The sequence below is a fragment of the Siphateles boraxobius genome, unplaced genomic scaffold, assembly GCF_051911475.1.
Source record: "Siphateles boraxobius isolate OS27281-9 unplaced genomic scaffold, OSU_SipBor_1 204, whole genome shotgun sequence".
Classification (NCBI taxonomy): Eukaryota; Metazoa; Chordata; class Actinopteri; order Cypriniformes; family Leuciscidae; genus Siphateles; species Siphateles boraxobius.
In genome coordinates, this window is record NW_027508816.1 from 1693773 (window position 1) to 1714155 (window position 20383).

A 20383-nucleotide genomic window follows, 5' to 3' on the forward strand; every position below is an offset into this window, starting at 1 on the left:
CTAAATAATATTGATATAAGCAGTATAGAATTTATGTTGCCCAATTATTCTATTCTCCATAGCACAACTTACTGAAGCAATGTTAATTGTGAAAAGTGCTAAATAAAACGTACTTAAGTAGTATAGAATTTGTTACCCACCCATTCTATTCTATTACCAATAGCACAAATTATTTAAGGTACTTAACTTGACATTCACTAGTTCGCCTGCCTGTTCAGCCTTAAAGGTTAATAGTAATTTAACTTGGCTTGCTGTCCTTGGAGGAGGCTCGGACCCATTTGCTTGCATACTGTGGCTTGACAGATGTATTACCCTAAATAATTATCAAGATTTTGGCAGAGTTTAAATATATTCTCTCCCATACACTTAAAGGTGGGGTAGGTAATTTTTTTCTAAAACACTTTTTGCCAAATTTGTTTAAACTGTCTTTATATACCAATACATATCTAAAATGTCAGTACTCTGAAAAGGAGTTTATAAAAATAGAGTGTCTGTAGTCCTCTCAGGGCTGCAATAAACACAGCTCATTATTCCATTCGGACCGAGTGCTCTGACTGACTGACTGCTATGACTACCAGCACTGCTGCAACAGGAGCTGCCCACATGCGCGCACTCGGTTGACTCGCTCATTGCGAAAAGAGGAGAGGCGCGTACCGACCGCAAGCCACGGAGTCTCACAATTATGGAAGGGAAAGAGCAGTCAAAAAGGTATTTTATTACCTGTGATTCTGACATGATGTCACTCAATCGCACTGCGCTCCTCTCCACTCCGCACTGGTAAACGCTCCTCCTGCTGAGCGGTTGCGCGTTCAAGTGTTTTGGGGGCGTGGCTTTGGAATGAGCTCAGAAGGAAGAGGGTGGGAGTTTCTCTGTTGGATACTTTCAAAATCCAGCAGTTTTCTGCTAGTTTCTCAGACTTACCTACCCTGCCTTTCATTTCAGTCCAATCCATGAATTTGCTGGTTTTCAATAATCTTTTTATTAAAAATTACATTAAAATATTGGATCAATTGTGTCATCTTAAACAAAAATACAAGCATTTTTATATACAAATACAAAAATTACAATATATGACTTTAAAATGACAAGTAAAAAACTTTTTAGGCCTATGATCAACATCTGTTCGAATGGATAACCACACAACCAGAGCTTTCTGAATGTTGTCTTTCTTGTATTTTCTGTAACTTCTTTAAAAAAAACAGTCATAATACTCCAATACTGGTCACCTTTATGCCTTGAGAAATATCTTGTACATTACAGTAACATCAGTCAGTTCATGCATGCATTAACAATCCTGTCTTCTGCAAAATCCCATTCCTTTAGCACATCATTTAAAAAGATTTTAATTTACAATTAACAAGCATTTTCTTTGTTTGGCACTTTTATTTTATGCAGACAGTTAACTTTCCATATGAAAAAAAGATATTATTATTATGTAATCTTTCATATTATTGAGTTTAGCATGTAAAATATAAATAATATTTAACTGAAACAATCTATGCAAAAACTGTAAGCATGTTTTTTCTCTCATACCAATACAAGTCCGTCACACTGTAATCCAAAATCACTGACACACATTCACTGCCATAGTTAAATGACCATTTCAACACTGTATTTTGTTTAAATAGCAAAATATCAAAGCTGGCAACATGCTGCCCGCTGCTAACTGCACTACACCTGTAACACTGTAACTGTAACTGTGTGGTAATGCACTTGCTCCTTGGATTTTTGGTGATATTCCACAATGGTTCAGTTACGTGGTTGGGAGTTGAATTCGTCGCAGATGTTGTGAATAATTTTTGATACATACTTGTAGAGGTTGTCAAACTCATCAACAAAGAAAGAGTGTTCTCTGTCCGGGTCAGTGGCGATGTATTCCAGCTCGTCCTGCGCTGCCCAGGCGATCCCGATGGAGTACGCGATCACACCTGGAGCGGGAGAGACAGCGAGGAAAACACTTCAACTTCCATCACATCACACCACAAATACATGCTCGAAAATGGGCACTTTTATTATTCAGGGGCAAAAAGTTCTAGCTACAGCCTGTGGATTATTAGCCTGGTAATACCAAACTCTGCTACTTCGCTTTGCTTCGTAGACAGAGTCTGGAATGGCATAATTTAAAAGTGTTTTCTTTCTCGCGGGGGGGGGGGGGGTGCTTGTCTGAAGTATAAAATCATTGGTTACCCGTAAACCAATCACATAACTTTTGATTATGCGCCAGCTCAGCCGCATCGATCTGTGTGTGTGTGTGTGTGTGTGTGTGTTTGTGTGTGTGAGAGAGAGAGCAGTGTGTGGGTAGCCTGGTAATACCAAACTCTGCTACTTCGCTTTGCTTCATAGTCTGGAATGGCATCATTGAAAAGTGTTTTCTTTATCGCGGGGGGGCGCTTGTCTGAAGTATTCATAGATGCCACCTACGTCACTAGAAATAGAACGCCGCCATATTGACGACCAATCTTGCCCGGCGCCGCCCAAACTGCCCATTTGAATGAGAGAGAAAGACAGAGATAGACAGGTAAAATTTTTATTTTAGGCTCCGATCCTTATGTGTTAACCCCAGTTTTCTTTTGTCCTTTATCATCTGCCCCAGACTTGCCCCAATTTGCCTTCCATGATATATATATTTACCTCGTGCATAACCCCTCCCCATACAGTGGGGATCGCTTGAAGGCTTTCAAAGAGTACAGACGCGTATAAATATGCTGTGGCTGGATGGGTTACAAACGTAAAAGTGCGGCACCTGGCCACCAAGGATTTATATTTAATCATGGGAAATGTTGGTATTATAAAAAAAAATCAAATGTATGATTTTGGTGGTAGTTTGCTCTGACTAGGTAGTGAGTTGTTAGCTAAGTGGCTCAGCTGGTAGCTTGCTAGCTGTTAGCCACGGCTCACGGCTAGCTGTCATCAAAGGGGTGGTTCGGAATTTTGGACATCGGGCCTCATTTCCAAGTGAGCCTTCGTGTTATTTATCGTGTTATTTTCATCCAGTCGTTCCAGTTGCATATTTCGCCGGTGCTAGGCTAGCGCGAGTCAACAGTAACTGCTAGCCTGTCATTCAATACAGTTTTACCCACTCCACAGTACACCAAAAGCAAACAAATTATAATGCCAGACTATCGATGTAAATGTCTGTTGAGGAGAATAATGTTAGAAAGCAAACTACCCTTGCATCTCAATGATATAGTTATACTTCGTTCCCTGTATTTATTAGCACAGTCTACAGCAGCGGCGGAGTGATATCAAGTTACCTAGGGGCAACCGAGCGTGCCGGTCCACATGACAATCACGCAAGTGTATTTACCTGCCGCTGACACTCATCACTACAGAAGCAGAGTATATTTCATGACATGTAATAGCAAATCATATGACAATGTCCACGTTTGAAAGCAATGCCAGTGTTTCGGACTTTGAAGATAATGAAGACGAGGAATGTATGTTGTTCAACGAACCATATATGTATGAGCCGGAATACACAGATGAAGAATTAATCGAGATGGATGCTAAAAGGGCAGAAAGAGAAAGAATGTCTATGGAGACAGCAGCCAGCGGAGATGCCGTGGAGAACCGGGACAGAACATCGGGAGACTGGTGGTGCCAGTGCAGAAAATATAAAAAAATGCAATATGAAATATGTTTTATCTTGCGCGGAAGACGTTTGTGGCAAACGCGTCGCCCTATTCACGTCATTCACGACGCCCGGCGCGAATGATGCGTCTATTCGCGTCTTTGCATGTAATCTACTTGCGCAAATAATTAAATTCGCATTCGGTGTGAACACACCATAAGTTATACTATTGTCAATCTCCACAATGCATTGAACTATAACGTTATCTCCACTAACGTTGTCAGTGTCAATCTATCAGTTATGAAAGGGACTAACTTCATTAGCTAGCTAGAATAGCCTGACAAAAGTTATTACCTGTACATCTGTAGCTGTTGGTGCATCTGGAAAGACGGCTGGAACTGCATTCCTTCTCAGTAACCTGTGACCGGTTCGATTACGGTTGTCTTCAAAATCGTCTAGTCTAAAATGATCACTGCCAATTTTAAACTTTTGTAGAGTCTCTGCCTGTGTCTCGTTGTCCAAGCCAACAGCAATACGCCAAAGTTGGATCCTTTCTGGATCTTTGAATGGAAATTTGTGGAAACTTCGAGGTGAACATTTTTTGTATTTATTATTGCAATTGCGAAATGCACACCGAATCACCATGTTGCCAATATCCTTCGTTTGTTGCCAATATCCCTCGTCTACTAGCTAGCTAGACGTCCCGACTGTCGTGCGCTTCTGTTCTGTGTTTACTTTTCGGCGCAGTACTACTAACCGGAGCAAAGTAAAATTCCGCCGCTGCTGAGAAACTAGTTCATGTAAATGTAATGTGATCATTGAGATGCAAGGGTAGTTTGATTTCTAACATTATTCTCCTCAACAGACATTTACATCGATAGTCTAGCGTTATAATTTGTTTGCTTTTGATGTAACGTTACTGTGGAGTGGGTAAAACTGTATTTAATGGCAGGCTAGCAGTTACTGTTGACTCGCGCTAGCCTAGCACCGGCGAAATATGCAACTGGAACGACTGGATGAAAATTTTTGAAAACTGTCTCCACTGATAAATAACACTAAGGCTCACTTGGAAATGAGGCCCGATGTCCAAAATTCCGAACCACCCCTTTGATCTGGATTAGGCCTGTCGTGATAGTCAATAAATCAATTAATCGCACGAAAAAAAAATAAGCTCGATAATATTTCCGGCCGCGATAATTTCCATTTTCATGCTTTGTTTTCCTCGTCTCTCTCTCTCTCTCTCTCTCTCTCTCTCTCTCTCTCTCTCTCTCTACACCAAAGAGACTGGATGACAACCCTGTTTAAGACATAACCGACATATTTTAAGTGAATACTCTCCAAAACGGACATTTAAACATAATTTTGTGTGTATTTGCCCATTCAGACACGAAACAGAGCTCAATTCATTACTCGCGCGCTGTATAGGAGTCTATGGCTGCACGCTTCGCCTGGGGTGTGTGCGCAGAGAAAGATAAGACGTGATACAATATTAGACTTTCATACAATATGAGACATTTATTCCATCCTTTTCTTTTGGTATAGAATAAAATACAAGTTCGGGGTTCCTCTTTGGCTGTTGTTGCAGCCAACTGCACAACATATTTCAGGCAGTACTGAGACCGCCGGTCGTCAAGATGGCGGCGCAAAGCTACAGTGACATCATGTGAACCGAATGAATAAAATCATTGGTTACCCGTAAGCCAATCACATAACGTTTGGTTATGATGTGTGTTATGCGCCAGCTCAGCCGCAACGAACTTCCACAGTAAACACATGTATGATGCGAAAACAAAACCATCGAGAGAAATACCAGAGTAAACATGGCTGTGAATGACTTTTGCAGATTATGTGAAGTAAATCTACGCATTCATTGTACAATCAGGGCCTATAAACTAATATTTGACAGTAGAGAGAAACAAGAAAATATTTGCAGCCAACTGTCAAAGTTAGGATTAGTTTTGTTAAACACAGCTCTTTGTTCATCTCGAGTCTGTCGGAAATGCTGCAACTTAATTACAAGATTACAGAATGACATGCCAATATTTAAGAGCTGGGAAAGAAAGGAGACACTGACCTGTCAAAAGGGTGCCAGTTCGAGCTCGACAGATAAAAGAGACCGAGATACACCCTCTAAAACTCCAAGGACCATAAAAAAGCCGAGGAAGGCCATGGACTTGCCATCACGGAGCAGTGTCACCGAGGTGGGTTAAACACTACAGTGCTAGGTTTGAAATAGGTCCAGTACTTTTACCTGTTTGTCTCCATATCCCCGTTCGTTTTCGATTTCCCTAACCTAAAATACAATCTTAAACTCGGCGCTTAGCGTCTACTTCACGGCTCCCAGCCCGCCCTCTGTTCATTGATTGGCCGGCTGTTTTCAGGCCGGAGGAAAACTGAGAGATAGGTCGCTCGCTATCTCAGACTGAGTACAGAAGCAAACTCAACTGAAATTGAGCAGAAGTACGAAGTCTGACGTAGTCAGGCTAGTGGATTATGGCGTTTATTGCGATTCTAGATCTACATCCTTGGCTGGTCCTGGTACAACATTCCCAAAAATCAGTCAGATGTTAGACTCAGGGTTTGACTAACTCTTTTGCTCACCAGCCACTGTGGCTAGTGGTTTTCCAAACTTTCACTCGCCACAATTTTGACATTGATACCATGGGGAAAAACTGCCATATATATATTTTTATTATTATCTCATAATTTGGCAGCAGGTATATTAGCTGCTGTCACTTTAAGACATGACGCACAAATCCATTATACTGTTACACATGCGTTTCCTTTCACAACTGTTTACGTTCACTTAAAACAGAACTGACTGTGTTTATCTGAATACTCGCCATGACCTGCATTTTGACATTATTTTGTGTGTATTTGACTGTTTAAGCGCAATACGCTGATAAAAATAACTCAATTTAGTACTTAGAGGCAGCTTTATGTGCACAAACTTTGGGTGCGAGCAAAAATCTGTGGAATGAGTAAAATGCGCAATCCCATGGCGAAATCCTGTGACACCAAAAATATTCATCTAGAGCAAATGAAAGGAGTGAGTGAGGAGAGATGTGTTTGTGTCACTCGCTGTCGGAGAGATGAGAGAGAGAGAAAGAGACACTGGTGTAGTGTGTCTATTCTGCGGAAAATGAGCATTGAAATGTGTCAGATCTTTCAGTATCAAAATGTATCGAAAAACGTCTCGGTTACGTATGTAACCCTAGTTCCCTGATAGGGAACAAGACGCTGCGTCAAACGCTGTGGGAACGCCCCTGCGTTGTGCGTCATGAAGCACGTATGGAATCAGCCCAATGGAGAGATGGAACGTCATAGGTGGGTGACGTCATCGACCAGGAAACTATAAAGCACCCCATAAACACAAGCGCAACAGCTTCTGATAGGCCTCCGTTTAGACGCGGGACACCCCTTCTTGGGTGGCCCAAAGCACACAAATAGTTGTTCTGATTTCCTCCACAGGGCAGTTCTGTGGACATAGGCGTCTAACGCCCTAACAGGGCAGAGTAAATTAAGTTTCTCCTGGGCAGACGACAGAAATGGAGGAGGACAAAAGGCCTGCAGAACTGTAGGTCTAACAACATTAGTAGGGACCTTGGGAGCGTAACCTGGTCTAGGATGCAGAAAAGCCTTAACCATGCCAGGCGAAAATTCCAGGCACGAGGGTGAAACCGACAGAGCCTGCAAATCTCCGATTCTCTTTAGTGAGGAGATAGCAAGAAGAAAGATAGTCTTAAACGTGAGAAACTTCTCAGGAACTTCTTCGATAGGTTCAAGAGGAGTTAGGGAAAGACCTTATAATACGATGGCCAGATCCCAGGCCGGCACCCTCGTACGAACTGCTGGCCTCAGCCTCAGTGTGCCACGAAGGAAACGAGTTATAAGCGGGTGTCTCCCAAGAGAAACTCCACTGAAAGGGACGTGGTAAGCAGCCAGTGCCGCCACATACACCTTTAGTGTGGAGGGGGATAGCCCTGTGGAGAAGCGCTCCTGCAGGAATTCCAGCACTGCACCCACTGGGCAGTTAACTGGGTCCTGCAGGTGCTCTCCACACCAAGAAGTGAAGAGTTTCCACTTCAAGGCATAAAGCTTCCTCGTGGATGGAGCTCTGGAGTGAAGAATGGTCTCAACAACCTCGGTTGAGAGACCAGAGTTCATGAGCTGGGCCCCCTCAGAGGCCAAGCCCACAATACTGGGCGGGGGTGAAATATCATGCTGCCCGCCTGAGAGAGTAGATCCCTCTTGACCGGGAGCTCCAAGGGAGAGCCGTCCAGGAGAGAAATCAGGTCCGCAAACCATACTCGGGCCGGCCAGAACGGGGCTACTAATAGTAGGCTGACCCCGTCCCGGCGAACCCTCTCCAGAACTCCAGGTAGCAGAGCAATCGGGGGAAAGGCGAACAGACGTGACCTCGGCCACGGCTGCACCATAGCGTCCAACCCCAGAGGGTCTGGATGACTGATGGAAAACCACAGATGACAATGCGTGGTCTCCTTGGAAGCGAATAGGTCCACCTCGGCACGACCGAAACTCAACCAAAGGAGCTCCACCACCTCGGGATGGAGTCTCCAATCCCCCCGCCTCGGCCCCTGTCTCGACAGGGAGTCTGCTACCACATTCAAATACCCAGGAAGATACATTGCTCTCAGAAATAGTAACCTCCCTTGGGACCACAGGAGGATCTGACGGGCCAACTTGTAAAGCCGGCGAAACCGCAAGCCCCCCTGATGATTTATATAAGAGACCACCGACGTGTTGTCTGACTGAACTAACACATGATGACCTCTCAGGTCTGCTAGGAAGTGTTTCAGAGCCTGGAACACCGCCAATATCTCTAGACAATTTATAAGCCGTGATAGATGATGGTCCTGCGACAGCCCTTGGGGTGGACGACCACTCGTGACCGCCCCCCACCCTGTGAGGGAAGCATCCGTCGTTAGCGTTACGCGACGACAAAGAGCCCCCAACACAGGCCCTTTGAATAGGAACCAAGTTTCTTTCCACATGACCAGAGCACGAAGGCAGCGCCGCGTGACTTTGACCGTGTGGAGCGGATTTCCCCTCAGGGAGAATCCCTTGGTCCTGAGCCACCACTGTAGCGATCTCATGTACAACAGGCCGCAAGGTATAACGTCGGACGCTGCTGCCATCAGACCCGACAGTCTCTAAAACTGTTTTACAGTAAGTAGCTGGCCTAGCTTTACTTGTTTCACAGCTGAGAGAATCGAAACGATGCGGGTCGGAGCGAGTCGCGCCTGACTCGAAACCGAAACCCAAACGACACCCAGAAAAGTGGTCTTCTGAGGAGATAATACACTTTTCTTTGCGTTCAGCCTCAACCCTAACTTCCCTAACATCTCAATGTCGAACCGCCATCTGTTCTGTCTGAGCTAAAATCAACCAATTGTTGATGTAATTGAGGACACGAACACCCTGAAGCCTCAGGGGCACTAGTGCTGCGTCCATGCATTTCGTGAAAGTGCTGGGAGATAAAGCTAGGCCAAACGGAAGAACCCTGTGCTGGTACACCTCGCCCCCGAAGGCGAATCTCAGGAACTTCCTGTGTTGTGGAAGGATGGAAATGTGGAAGTACGCGTCCCTTAGATCTATCGTGACAGACCAGTCCTCGGATCTGATTTGTGACACGATCTGCTTGATAGAGAGCATCTTGAATTTTGGCTTCCCTACCGAGCGATTCAATAGGCGCAGGTCTAAAATTGGACGCAACCCCCCATCCTATTTTGGAACGATGAAATATCGGCTGTAATAGCCTGACTCCATACTGGGAGGAGGAACCCGTTCTATAGCCTCCTTTTGAAGGAGTGCTTTCACCTCTTGTTCCATTACCAGAGCCTGCTCGGGGCCCACCACTGTAGGCACAACCCCTCTGAATCTTGGTGGACGACACCTGAATTGGATAGCATAATCCCTTTCTATTGTCTGCAGGACCCAATGAGATATTTTTGGAAGGCTTTTCCACTCTGCCAGAAATTCTACTAAGGGTACCAGTCTCTCGAGACTGGCCTCTGGTGTAACTTGAGCAGCAAACGCAGCGCCCTGTAACGGCACACCGGCAGGGAACAACTGGTCGAACCGCTCTAAAACCCTCCTCAGAGGGAGCGAGCGTCCCTCGGGAAATCGCTCGCTGGGACCGTCTGCGCCCCGGCATGAAGGCGGGTTGTCAGAACAGGCCCCTGAGGGCACCGAGGAAGAATGGGCACCGTAGAAAGAGGTGAACACCTTTCAGCCTCGGTGGGGACCACCTTCACTGTCCTGCGTGCCGTGGCGCCAGGACTTCTTCTTAGCCGAAGCCTTCTTAGCTAATATAACTGTCCTCAGATCAGTTCTATTACTGGGAGATCTCGGCTGAGAGTGCCGCGGCTGAGCCCACTGTCCAGCAGGGGGAGCATGAGACGCGACACTCTGCTTCAGCGCCCTATATGATGAGCTCGCAGACGGCCGGGGCTGCTCCCGCTCAGCAGCCCCAGGGACATGAATTTTTAAAGGGAGAAATTTCTTAAAAGCTGTTGTTTGCTTTTCCTTCTCCTGGAATTTATCGATGACAGAATTTACAGCATCGCCAAATAAACCCACGGGGGAGAGAGGAGTGTCTAAAAGGAAAGCTTTTTCTTTTTCTTTTATATTTGTCTGATTTAACCACAGATGTCTTTCTGCGGCCAACAGAGCTGCCATAGATCGACCCACTAGCTTGGCCGACTCTCTGATTGCGCGCAGGGATAAATCAGCAGCCTGACGCAGTTCGCGAACCACGTCAGCACTGACCTCCTCACTCTCACTCACGTCCCTCAGCAGGTCAGCCTGGTATGCCTGCATAATAGACATAGAATGCAGACATGACGCAGCCTGACCCGCCGCCGAATACGCTTTACCCACAAAAACCGAAATATTTCTAAGAGTGGGTAGATGTAGTTGGTGGGTAATGCCGGTGCCTTAACAGATGACGCAGCCTCGAGGGAGAGAAAACTCGCAAGCGTCTCTTCCACGCGAGGCATAGCCGAATAACCATATGATTTTGCCCCCACAATATTAGAATACAGGGGTGATAGTTGAAAAAAATCCTGAGCCTGAACTTTTTTCCCTGGGACAGATGCGTAAGGGCGAGTTTATCCTCCGCTAATTTCTGACACAAAGTGATGAGCGATTGTTCTTCTAGTCTTCTTATATTGTTGTCATATATTTTTGTCATTATTTTTTGAGAATGCAAGACACACAAAAACACATGCCTATCTTCATAACTCTTGACTTCTAAAGTTTTTTGAATTCGACCCAAATCCTAAATTTCACTTGCACTGCACTGCAATGTATTTTTTCATGATTAATATTGCATTGCAAAATAATGTGTGCTGGTCAACTAGTCTAAAATTAAGAAACACCTAGAAAACAGTAAAAAAAAAAACATTTGTACATTTAAGATAGTTCTGCTTAATTTTTTATTCCAATATCCAAATATGATAGCCTACTTGATAAAAAGCTTTTATTTGTGCCGTGCTGTCTTTGCATTTGAACATTGCACATTTTAAACAGGACACGCATTAGCTGAATAAACGCTAGCCAATACAAACATACTTATAGAAAATAGTTGACAATGAATAGAAAGGAGTCCTGTCACAGGAGCAATAATAGCAAAACGAATCACTTATTCTAAAAAGAATATCAAGTATAGCCTATATGTTAGAAGAATCTGACATAGGGCTGTGTTAATAGTAAAACGTCCGTCATTTAACGAATTTTAAAAACACGGGATGGATAATAAAAAATGCTTTCTGGCATTTTGACAGGAAAAAAAACCACAACCAAGAACAAAACAGTTCGTAAATTTTCATTTTACAATTATCATCTCTCTCTGTGCGCTCGGTCTGTGTTTGTGAGAGAGAGAGCTCGCGCAGCACTGATACAACGGTTTCTTATCCACAGGTAACGCGCTAGTTTTCATAAAAAATTATTACGTAACATAATTAGGCACTTTAGTTATTATAACACAATAATGTAACACATGCAGGCTATGTTTCTCAACACTGAGAATGAATAAATAAACGCCTGTTTGCAGACTCGCGCTTATCAGTAAATTAATCCACAAATCACAGCACTTTCATAATCAGTAAGCCATATCGATCTTAATTTTATTTAGATTTATTGTTCATCAATACTTAAGCTTTTTATAATTTGCATGGCTGTATGATGTCTTCATCTTATCTGAGTGACATGAATGACGGAGTATTTTAAGATAATCCATGCGATTGCGATCACTCCGTGTGATAATAGAATCCAGATTAAGTTAACTCAATACAATACTTCAACTTTCCACATCCACCCCAGCCCGTTTACCTTCAGGAGTCAGAAGTACCGTGATTACTGTAGCCTACTGTCCTCGCTCATGCACTCAGTCAAAGGCGGCCGCGGGAGTGGAAGCGGGATCGAGCGGGATTCTTTATTGCTGTCGATTTTCAGTCTATTTTTAATGATAGGCCTTACGCATCTTTTAATCATACCCGCTTGCTATTTGGGGAATGAACCCAGCGCTATGATTGGTCAAACTCCACTTCTTTTGCTGTTGCTTTTTTTTTTTTTTTTTTTCGCAGACACGTCTGTACGCCGGAAATCCGGCGTGGCGCCGGAGCGCTATCATTCCCTTGAAAGGGAATCTATATTTTTGACAACACTACATTGCACTTATTATTTAAGATGCCTTTTAAAAAGACTACAATTGAAAAATGTATATGTTATATATAAAATTGAACCCGCCGAAGTGTGTAGTAGGAGTGACTGCGTTACACAACAATGCTGAAATACACACGCATCTGGCGGGTGTTAATGTCAAGCCCTGGTTAAGCTAAGGCATGGTTTGCACTATACCGCGACCGTCCGCTGCCTACGTGCAATTCAGTAAGAACGTGTTCATTTTTGTGATAAATTGTTTCTGCTTAAAGTGTTACAAATATTTAACGCAGCACCTGTTGTTTTCATGGAGTCCTTTGGACCAGCTCCGCAAAGCGAGAGAGAGCATCTGACGAGGATGGTTTGAATGTAGGCCTGTCCTATGATCAGCCAATCAGTGCTTCAAGCGCGATCAGACGCTAAAGAGAATTCAATCGGGTACTGGTGCTCTGTCTGACACACCCGTTACGCGAATAGACAGCGCCACAATTGAGTTCTCTTTTGCATCTTACGATCAGGCAAGAGGTGGGACCTGCGATTAAAATCGGACAAGATTTCCAGCGCTGGAGAGACCTTAAGGAGCTGGAAGGCCTGAAAACGGACACCGAGGTTGCTTTATTTCTTCTCGATACGTGAGGAACGTTGGTTTTGCAGTGTTTTACAGAACTAAGATATGCTGTCTTTTGCTTGAAAATATACTCGTGTGTCATCTACGCTTGTTTGTTCATTTGCATTATTATTATTATTATATTATTATTAAGGGATGACTTTGCCATCAAAGCTAAACAATAATTAAATATTCGACCTGTATTATCATAGTAACACAAAATGTTTTCCCTCACTCATGACATCATACCCTCGGGCAGCCGGCACAGCAGATTCGCCAGAGTCGTTTCCTGTGTATCATGGCGAGTAGCTGAATGTGGAGGCGGAGCTATGAAAGATAGGGGTGTGGTCCTGTTGGGTCTGGGCTTGTTTGTTTTGGTGATTTCAAATATCAACAGCGTTTATCAGGAATCACTTTCTGCACCTTTTTGGTCTATAAACTCGATGATGTCAACCTTCTGTGCACACTCACCTTTCCGATGTACCGCCAGCGCCGGGGCCCTCACGTCATCGTAGGAGCGCCCGTCCGTGATGACGATCATGATCTTACGCTTGTTGGGTTTCGATTTGCTGAAGAGCTGGTCCGCGGCGAACGTGATGGCGGCTCCCGTACTGGTTCCTCCGCTCCAGTAGTTTATGCGCTTGATAGCATTCAGCAAGTCGGCTTTGTTGTTGTGCTGTCCGAAAGCGAACTCCAGCCGCTGCTCATACGTGTACTGTACGATTCCTACGCGAGTGTCCGTGTCTGAGATCTCGAACTCCCTCGTGACGTTCGCGACGAACTGGAGCACGGTGCGGAAGTTCCCGGTTCCCACGCTGCTGGAGCCGTCGATGACGAAGGCGATGTCGTTGGCGTTCAGGCAGGTCTTGCTGCACATCAGCCGGTCGGTGTCACACACACGCTTCACCAGAGGCTGCACGAATTTACGCAGAGCGAACCAGCTCGAGATCGGGAGCGAGTAGAAGCCGTTGGTTCTGCACACAGCCTACAGCACAAAACAAGAAATTAAGTTTCCTCACATCTACATCTCACCATACATCTACATCTACATCTCACCATACATCTAACTTCTACATCTACATCTCGCCAAACATCTAGATCTCGCCATACATCTACATCTACGCCATACATCTACATCTCGCCATACATCTACATCTACATCTCGCCAAACATCTACATCTCGCCATACATCTACATCTACATCTCGCCAAACATCTACATCTCGCCATACATCTACATCTACGCCATACATCTACATCTACCTCATACATCTACATCTACATCTCGCCATACATCTACATCTACATCTCGCCAAACATCTACATCTCGCCATACATCTACATCCACGCCATACATCTACATCTACCTCATACATCTACATCTCGCCATACATCTACATCTACATCTCGCCATACATCTACATCTACGCCATACATCTACGCCATACATCTACATCTACGCCATACATCTACATCTACCTCTATGCCATACATCTACCTCTACGCCATACATCTACATCTCGACAAACATCTACATCTACATCTCGCCATACATCAACATCTACGCCATACATCTACATCTCGCCATACATTTACATCTACGCCATACATCTACATCTACATCTACGCCATACATCTACATCTACATCTACGCCATACATCTACATCTCGCCATACATCTACATCTACGCCATACATGTACATCTATGCCATACATCTACATCTACATCTATGCCATACATCTACATCTACGCCATACATCTACATCTACATCTACGCCATACATCTACATCTCGCCATACATCTACATCTACATCTCGTCATACATCTACATCTACGCCATACATCTACATCTCGCCATACATCTACATATACATCTCGCCATACATCTACATCTACGCCATACATCTACATCTCGCCATACATCTACATCTCGCCATACATCTACATCTACATATACGCCATACATCTACATCTCGCCATACATCTACATCTCGCCATACATCTACATCTACATCTACGCCATACATCTACATCTCGCCATACATCTACATCTCGCCATACATCTACATCTACATCTACATCACGCCATACATCTACATCTACATCTCGCCATACATCTACATCTCGCCATACATCTACATCTCGCCATACATCTACATCTACGCCATATATCTACATCTGCGCCATACATCTACATCTCGCCATACATCTACATCTCGCCATACATCTACATCTCGCCATACATCTACATCTACGCCATACATCTACATCTCGCCATACATCTACATCTCGCCATTAATCTACATCTCGCCATACATTTAAATTTACGCCATGCATCTACATCTACGCCAGGGACTGCAGGCGGAAATTAGCATTTTTGCTAGAACCTGGCACATGACATCTCTTCTTTCTTAGATTAATGTTTTTTTGTGCATTGTCCCTGATCAAATAAATAAATAAACACGCCATATATCTACATCTACGCCATACATCTACATCTACGCCATACATCTACATCTCGCCATACATCTACATCTCGCCATACATCTACATCTACTTCTACGATTTGGCAGTGGAAGTGGGTCGATTTAAAGGTATACCTGAACATTTGCGTTTGTGTGAATTTTGTGATCTCCAGGTTGTAGAAGATGAATTTCACTTTGTTTTTTATTGTCCTTTATACTGCGATTTAAGGAACTCTCTTTTTGAATCAATTCAGTTAAAAAAACCTGATATAATTTGGAAATATGAAGGGGAGATTTTGTGCTGGCTGTTTGAAAATGATGTTTTTGCTTTGGCAACATTTATAGAAAAGGCCTGGTATCTGCGGCAAAGTATTTTGTATCCCATATGAAAAGCCATCTCTATTTGTATGTGTACTCATTTTTAGTGGTATTGTTATGCTATGTTGGATTTTGTGTTATGTCACGTGGCTATTTGGAGATATTGGTGAAATTACTACTGTAGTGTCTAATAAGCCCGTGAGGGCTGGGCACCATGGTGTTTGACACTTAAATAAACAAATCAATCAATCAATCAATCAATCAATCAATCAATCAATCAATCAATCAATCAATCTACATCTCGCCATACATCTACATCTCGCCATACGTCTACATCTCGCCATACATCTACATCTCGCCATACATCTACATCTCGCCATATATCTACATCTGCGCCATACATCTACATCTCGCCATACATCTACATCTCGCCATACATCTACATCTACATCTCGCCATACATCTACATCTCGCCATACATCTACATCTACATCTCGCCATACATCTACATCTCGCCATACATCTATATCTCGCCATACATCTACATCTCGCCATACATCTACATCTACATCTCGCCATACATCTACATCTCGCCATATATCTACATCTACATCTCGCCATACATCTACATCTCGCCATACATCTACATCTCGCCATATATCTACATCTACATCTCGCCATATATCTACATCTCGCCATACATCTACTTCTACATCTACATCTCGCCATACATCTACATATCGCCATACATCTACATATCGCCATACATCTACATATCGCCATACATCTACATCTACGCCATACATCTACATCTCGCTACACATCTACATCTCGCTATACATCTACATCTCGCCATACATCTACATCTCACCATACATCTACATCTCGCCATACATCTACATCTACATCTCGCCATACATCTACACCTACATCTCGCCATACATCTACATCTCACCATACATCTACATCTCGCCATACATCTACATCTTCATCTACATCTACATCTCACCATACATCTACATCTAGCCATACATCTACATCTACGCTATACATCTACATCTCGCCATACATCTACATCTCGCCATACATCTACATCTCGCCATACATCTACATCTACGCCATACATCTACATCTCGCCATACATCTACATCTCGCCATACATCTACCTCTACATCTCGCCATACATCTACATCTACATCTCGCCATACATCTACATCTTGCCATACATCTACATCTACGCCATACATCTACATCTCGCCATACATCTACATCTACGCCATACATCTACATCTCGCTATACATCTACATCTACATCTCGCTATAGATCTACATCTACATCTCGCCATACATCTACATCTACATCTCACCATACATCTACATCTACATCTCGCCATACATCTACATCTACATCTCGCCATACATCTACACCTACATCTACATCTACTTCTACATCTACATCTCGCCATACATCTACATCTACATCTACTTCTACATCTACATCTCGCCATACATCTACATCTACTTCTACACCTACATCTCGCCATACATCTACATCTTCATCTACATCTACTTCTACATCTCGCCAAACATCTACATCTACATCTCGCCATACATCTACATCTCACCATACATCTACATCTACATCTCGCCATACATCTACATCTACTCCATACATCTACATCTCGCCATACATCTACATCTACATCATACATCTACATCTACATCTCGCCATATATCTACATCTCGCCATACATCTACATCTACATCTCGCCATACATCTACATCTCGCCATACATCTACATCTACATCTCGCCATACATCTACATCTACATCTCGCCATACATCTACATCTACGCTATACATCGTCAAGTGTTGCTCGTCTGGCGTAAGTTGACTTGCGTAGGCCGTCTGCCGGAAGATAGTTATTTTGGTCGATAAAGTTTTAATATGTATATTTTTCTTACACAAACCCATCGCTTCACTTCAGAAGGCCTTTATTAACCCCCGCAGAGCCTGTGGAGCACTTAAATCATGGATGGATGCACATTTATCATGGATATTTAAACTTTTATGGACTTAAAACAGAACTTGAGGGTGAGTAAATCACGGTCTAATTTTCATTTTTAGGTGAACTATCCCTTTAACTCTCAGGTTTTGTTCAGTCATTTCAGACCAAAACATTTTGGAATGGTACGAAACTTGATGACTCTTCTGGCACTTGCTATGTGAACACAAAAATAAATCATGGACATGATTCATTAAGGCTAAAAGGTCGTAAAAAATAGTCACACCCTTATTGTACACTTGCCCTGTATGTATTTATATAAACAGGCATCTAGTGTCGACATCATGGCATTAAGGCCTATTCACATTCAAGGACGATAACATAATGATATAGTTCTAAAAATTATTCTAAATAGATGTGGCGAACAGGACGGCCGAGGGACGTGAGAGAACGGCGCGAGGCCGGTGGTGCGATTGCTAATGAGCAACACCTGGGAGGCACACCGGTCTCGCATCTCTCACGGAGGAGCGGAAGCATAAAGGAGGAGCGACGACGTTGATGATCGAGAGAGGAACAGGCCTGGTTTTATGTTGTGTTTTGTTTGTATTTTATTTTAGCCAGCAGTCGTCCGCGAGGGGCTGCTGGCGGTATTTTAGTTTGTTTGTTTTATTTTAATAAAGTATATTTTGATTGTTTGCCGGTTCCCGCCTCCTTCTTCCCTGAACATTGCTACAATAGAATAGCAGAGTCCACAGCACAACTATAACAATAACGACAGAGAGGGACAATATTGTTGGAATCACTTTCAGAATAATTTTATCCAGCTGATGAGCGAAACAAATATTGACAGCCAATCAGAATCCATCCCGCTTTATCGAGCTTAAGCATTTAAAGAGACAGATGAAAAAACTGCAGTACTGTTTATAGTTATAGATGATTTTCTTTGTTTCTATCCACCAGATGGCACTAATCTCTGGAAGCTTGTTTCCGAGACAGAAAAAAAAATTCTGACTTTTTTTTTCTTTAAAAGAGCAAATTTATATCCTGGACTTGATCATTCGTAATTGTGAGTATATATCTCGCAATTCAGACTTACAATTGTGATTTTGTGTCACAATTCAGATTTTTTTCTTGGAATTGCTAGTTTCTGACTTTTTTTTTCAGAACTGTGAAATATAAATTCTCAATTGTGAGTTATAAAGTCAGTTGTGAGATAAAAAGTCGGAATTATCTTTTTATTTATTTTTTCTGTGCCGGAAACAAGCTATGATACTAATCTGATACTTAACAGATTTTAAATAATTTTGCTCCATATCTACCTTAAATGCTGCATTAATTTAAAAAAAGCATCAAATGTGTTTTAAAAAAATATATTTTACACATTTTAAATTGAAATAAAATGTTCCATAATTTAGAATTTTTTATTGTTTAGTAACTTAAAATCCCCTTAAAATCCAAAATATTAAAGAAAAAACCTTGAAATGAAATATAGTACATTCATTTAATGAAAATAAAATGATGTTCTCTGGTCTGTTTTGACCGCAAACAATCCAATACTAGCCGTAATCCCTAAATGAACACTACCAGAGGGATAATTGTGTTAGTTTCTCACGGCACTTAAACACACCCCCACCTTTCTTGATATCAATACCTTGTCAACAAAGTTGGGCTCCACCACGTTCTGTTTCTCATTCTCATCCGGGCCCTCGATGGTGACGAAGAAGATGTTGATGCCGGACTCTCGGGCGAGCCTCGAGGCCTCCTCCACCCGGTCCGTGGGCCAGCCGTCCACCAGCACCACCGCCACGTTGGGCGCCCCGCCTCGGTTCCCATTAGCATCGCTGAAGAAGTGCTTGTTGATGTAGGAGAGGGCCTTCCCTTAAAGAGCACAGAGCCAGAGTCAGCACAAAACATCTACAGTTCTGCGTTTCAATCGCAGCTGTGTTTCGCCTCCAGCCTCGGCCCTCAGACGCTTTCCTTAAATGCTTCCAGGACTCAGGAAAGGCAGGGTGTCGCACGCCACTGCTGAACACCATCAATGCAGCAGTAAGTAAAACATTATTCTGCTAAGTTTAACTGAATATTCAAACTCTGAGCGCATGGATTTAATAAGAAATATTTTTAGAAATGCTGCCCTCAGTGAACCCTAAAAGTATCGAGGCACGTCAAGCGCCTAAACATGTTGCTGCATTAAAGTCCCCATGAAATCAGAATGGACAATTTTTGTTTTTTATGGAATATTGCAGTGTTTATTCTAAATGATTTATCTGCGTTTTAAATTCATGTCCCTGGTAATCTTGAATCAGAATAACTTCCTCTTGCAGCATCTCTTCTCTTCTCTGATGATGTGGGCGGGGCAACCTGTCACTCACATGAGATCAGCCAATAGCAAACCACAACCATCCAATCAATTCCCCATTGACACAATCAAGCCCCGCCCACATGTGTTCTCGTTCCAGAAGCCGTTTCACTCGAATATACGACACAATAGAGAAGAAAAGACGAGCGAATCTTTTAGGGGTGAGTCCAGGATTTCAATATTAGGGGAAGGGCAAAATTAAACAACAACAACAACAACAACAACAACAACAACAACAACAACAACAACAACAACAACAACAACAACAACAACAACAACAACAACAACAACAACAACAACAACAACAACAACAACAACAACAACAACAACAACAACAACCATTTAATATGTGTTGAATATTGATGCCATAT

At 43.0% G+C, this 20383-nt stretch overlaps 2 protein-coding genes across 6 annotated transcripts in view; one reads left to right on the forward strand and one right to left on the reverse strand.

The window, feature by feature from the left end:
• mpc1 (mitochondrial pyruvate carrier 1) overlaps positions 1–20383 on the forward strand; it is a 320247-nt gene that overhangs the window by 113499 nt on the left and 186365 nt on the right. The window lies entirely within an intron of this gene.
• vit (vitrin) overlaps positions 956–20383 on the reverse strand; it is a 50474-nt gene continuing 31046 nt past the window's right edge. For all 5 annotated transcript variants that reach the window (XM_077237589.1, XM_077237587.1, XM_077237586.1 and 2 more), the window contains 3 exons: positions 19305–19531; positions 13335–13848; positions 956–1928 (listed from right to left, as the gene is read on the reverse strand). In XM_077237589.1, coding sequence (XP_077093704.1) covers positions 1750–1928; positions 13335–13848; positions 19305–19531 — 920 coding nt within the window. In that variant the 3' untranslated portion in view covers positions 956–1749. The remainder of the gene's footprint in view (positions 1929–13334; positions 13849–19304; positions 19532–20383) is intronic.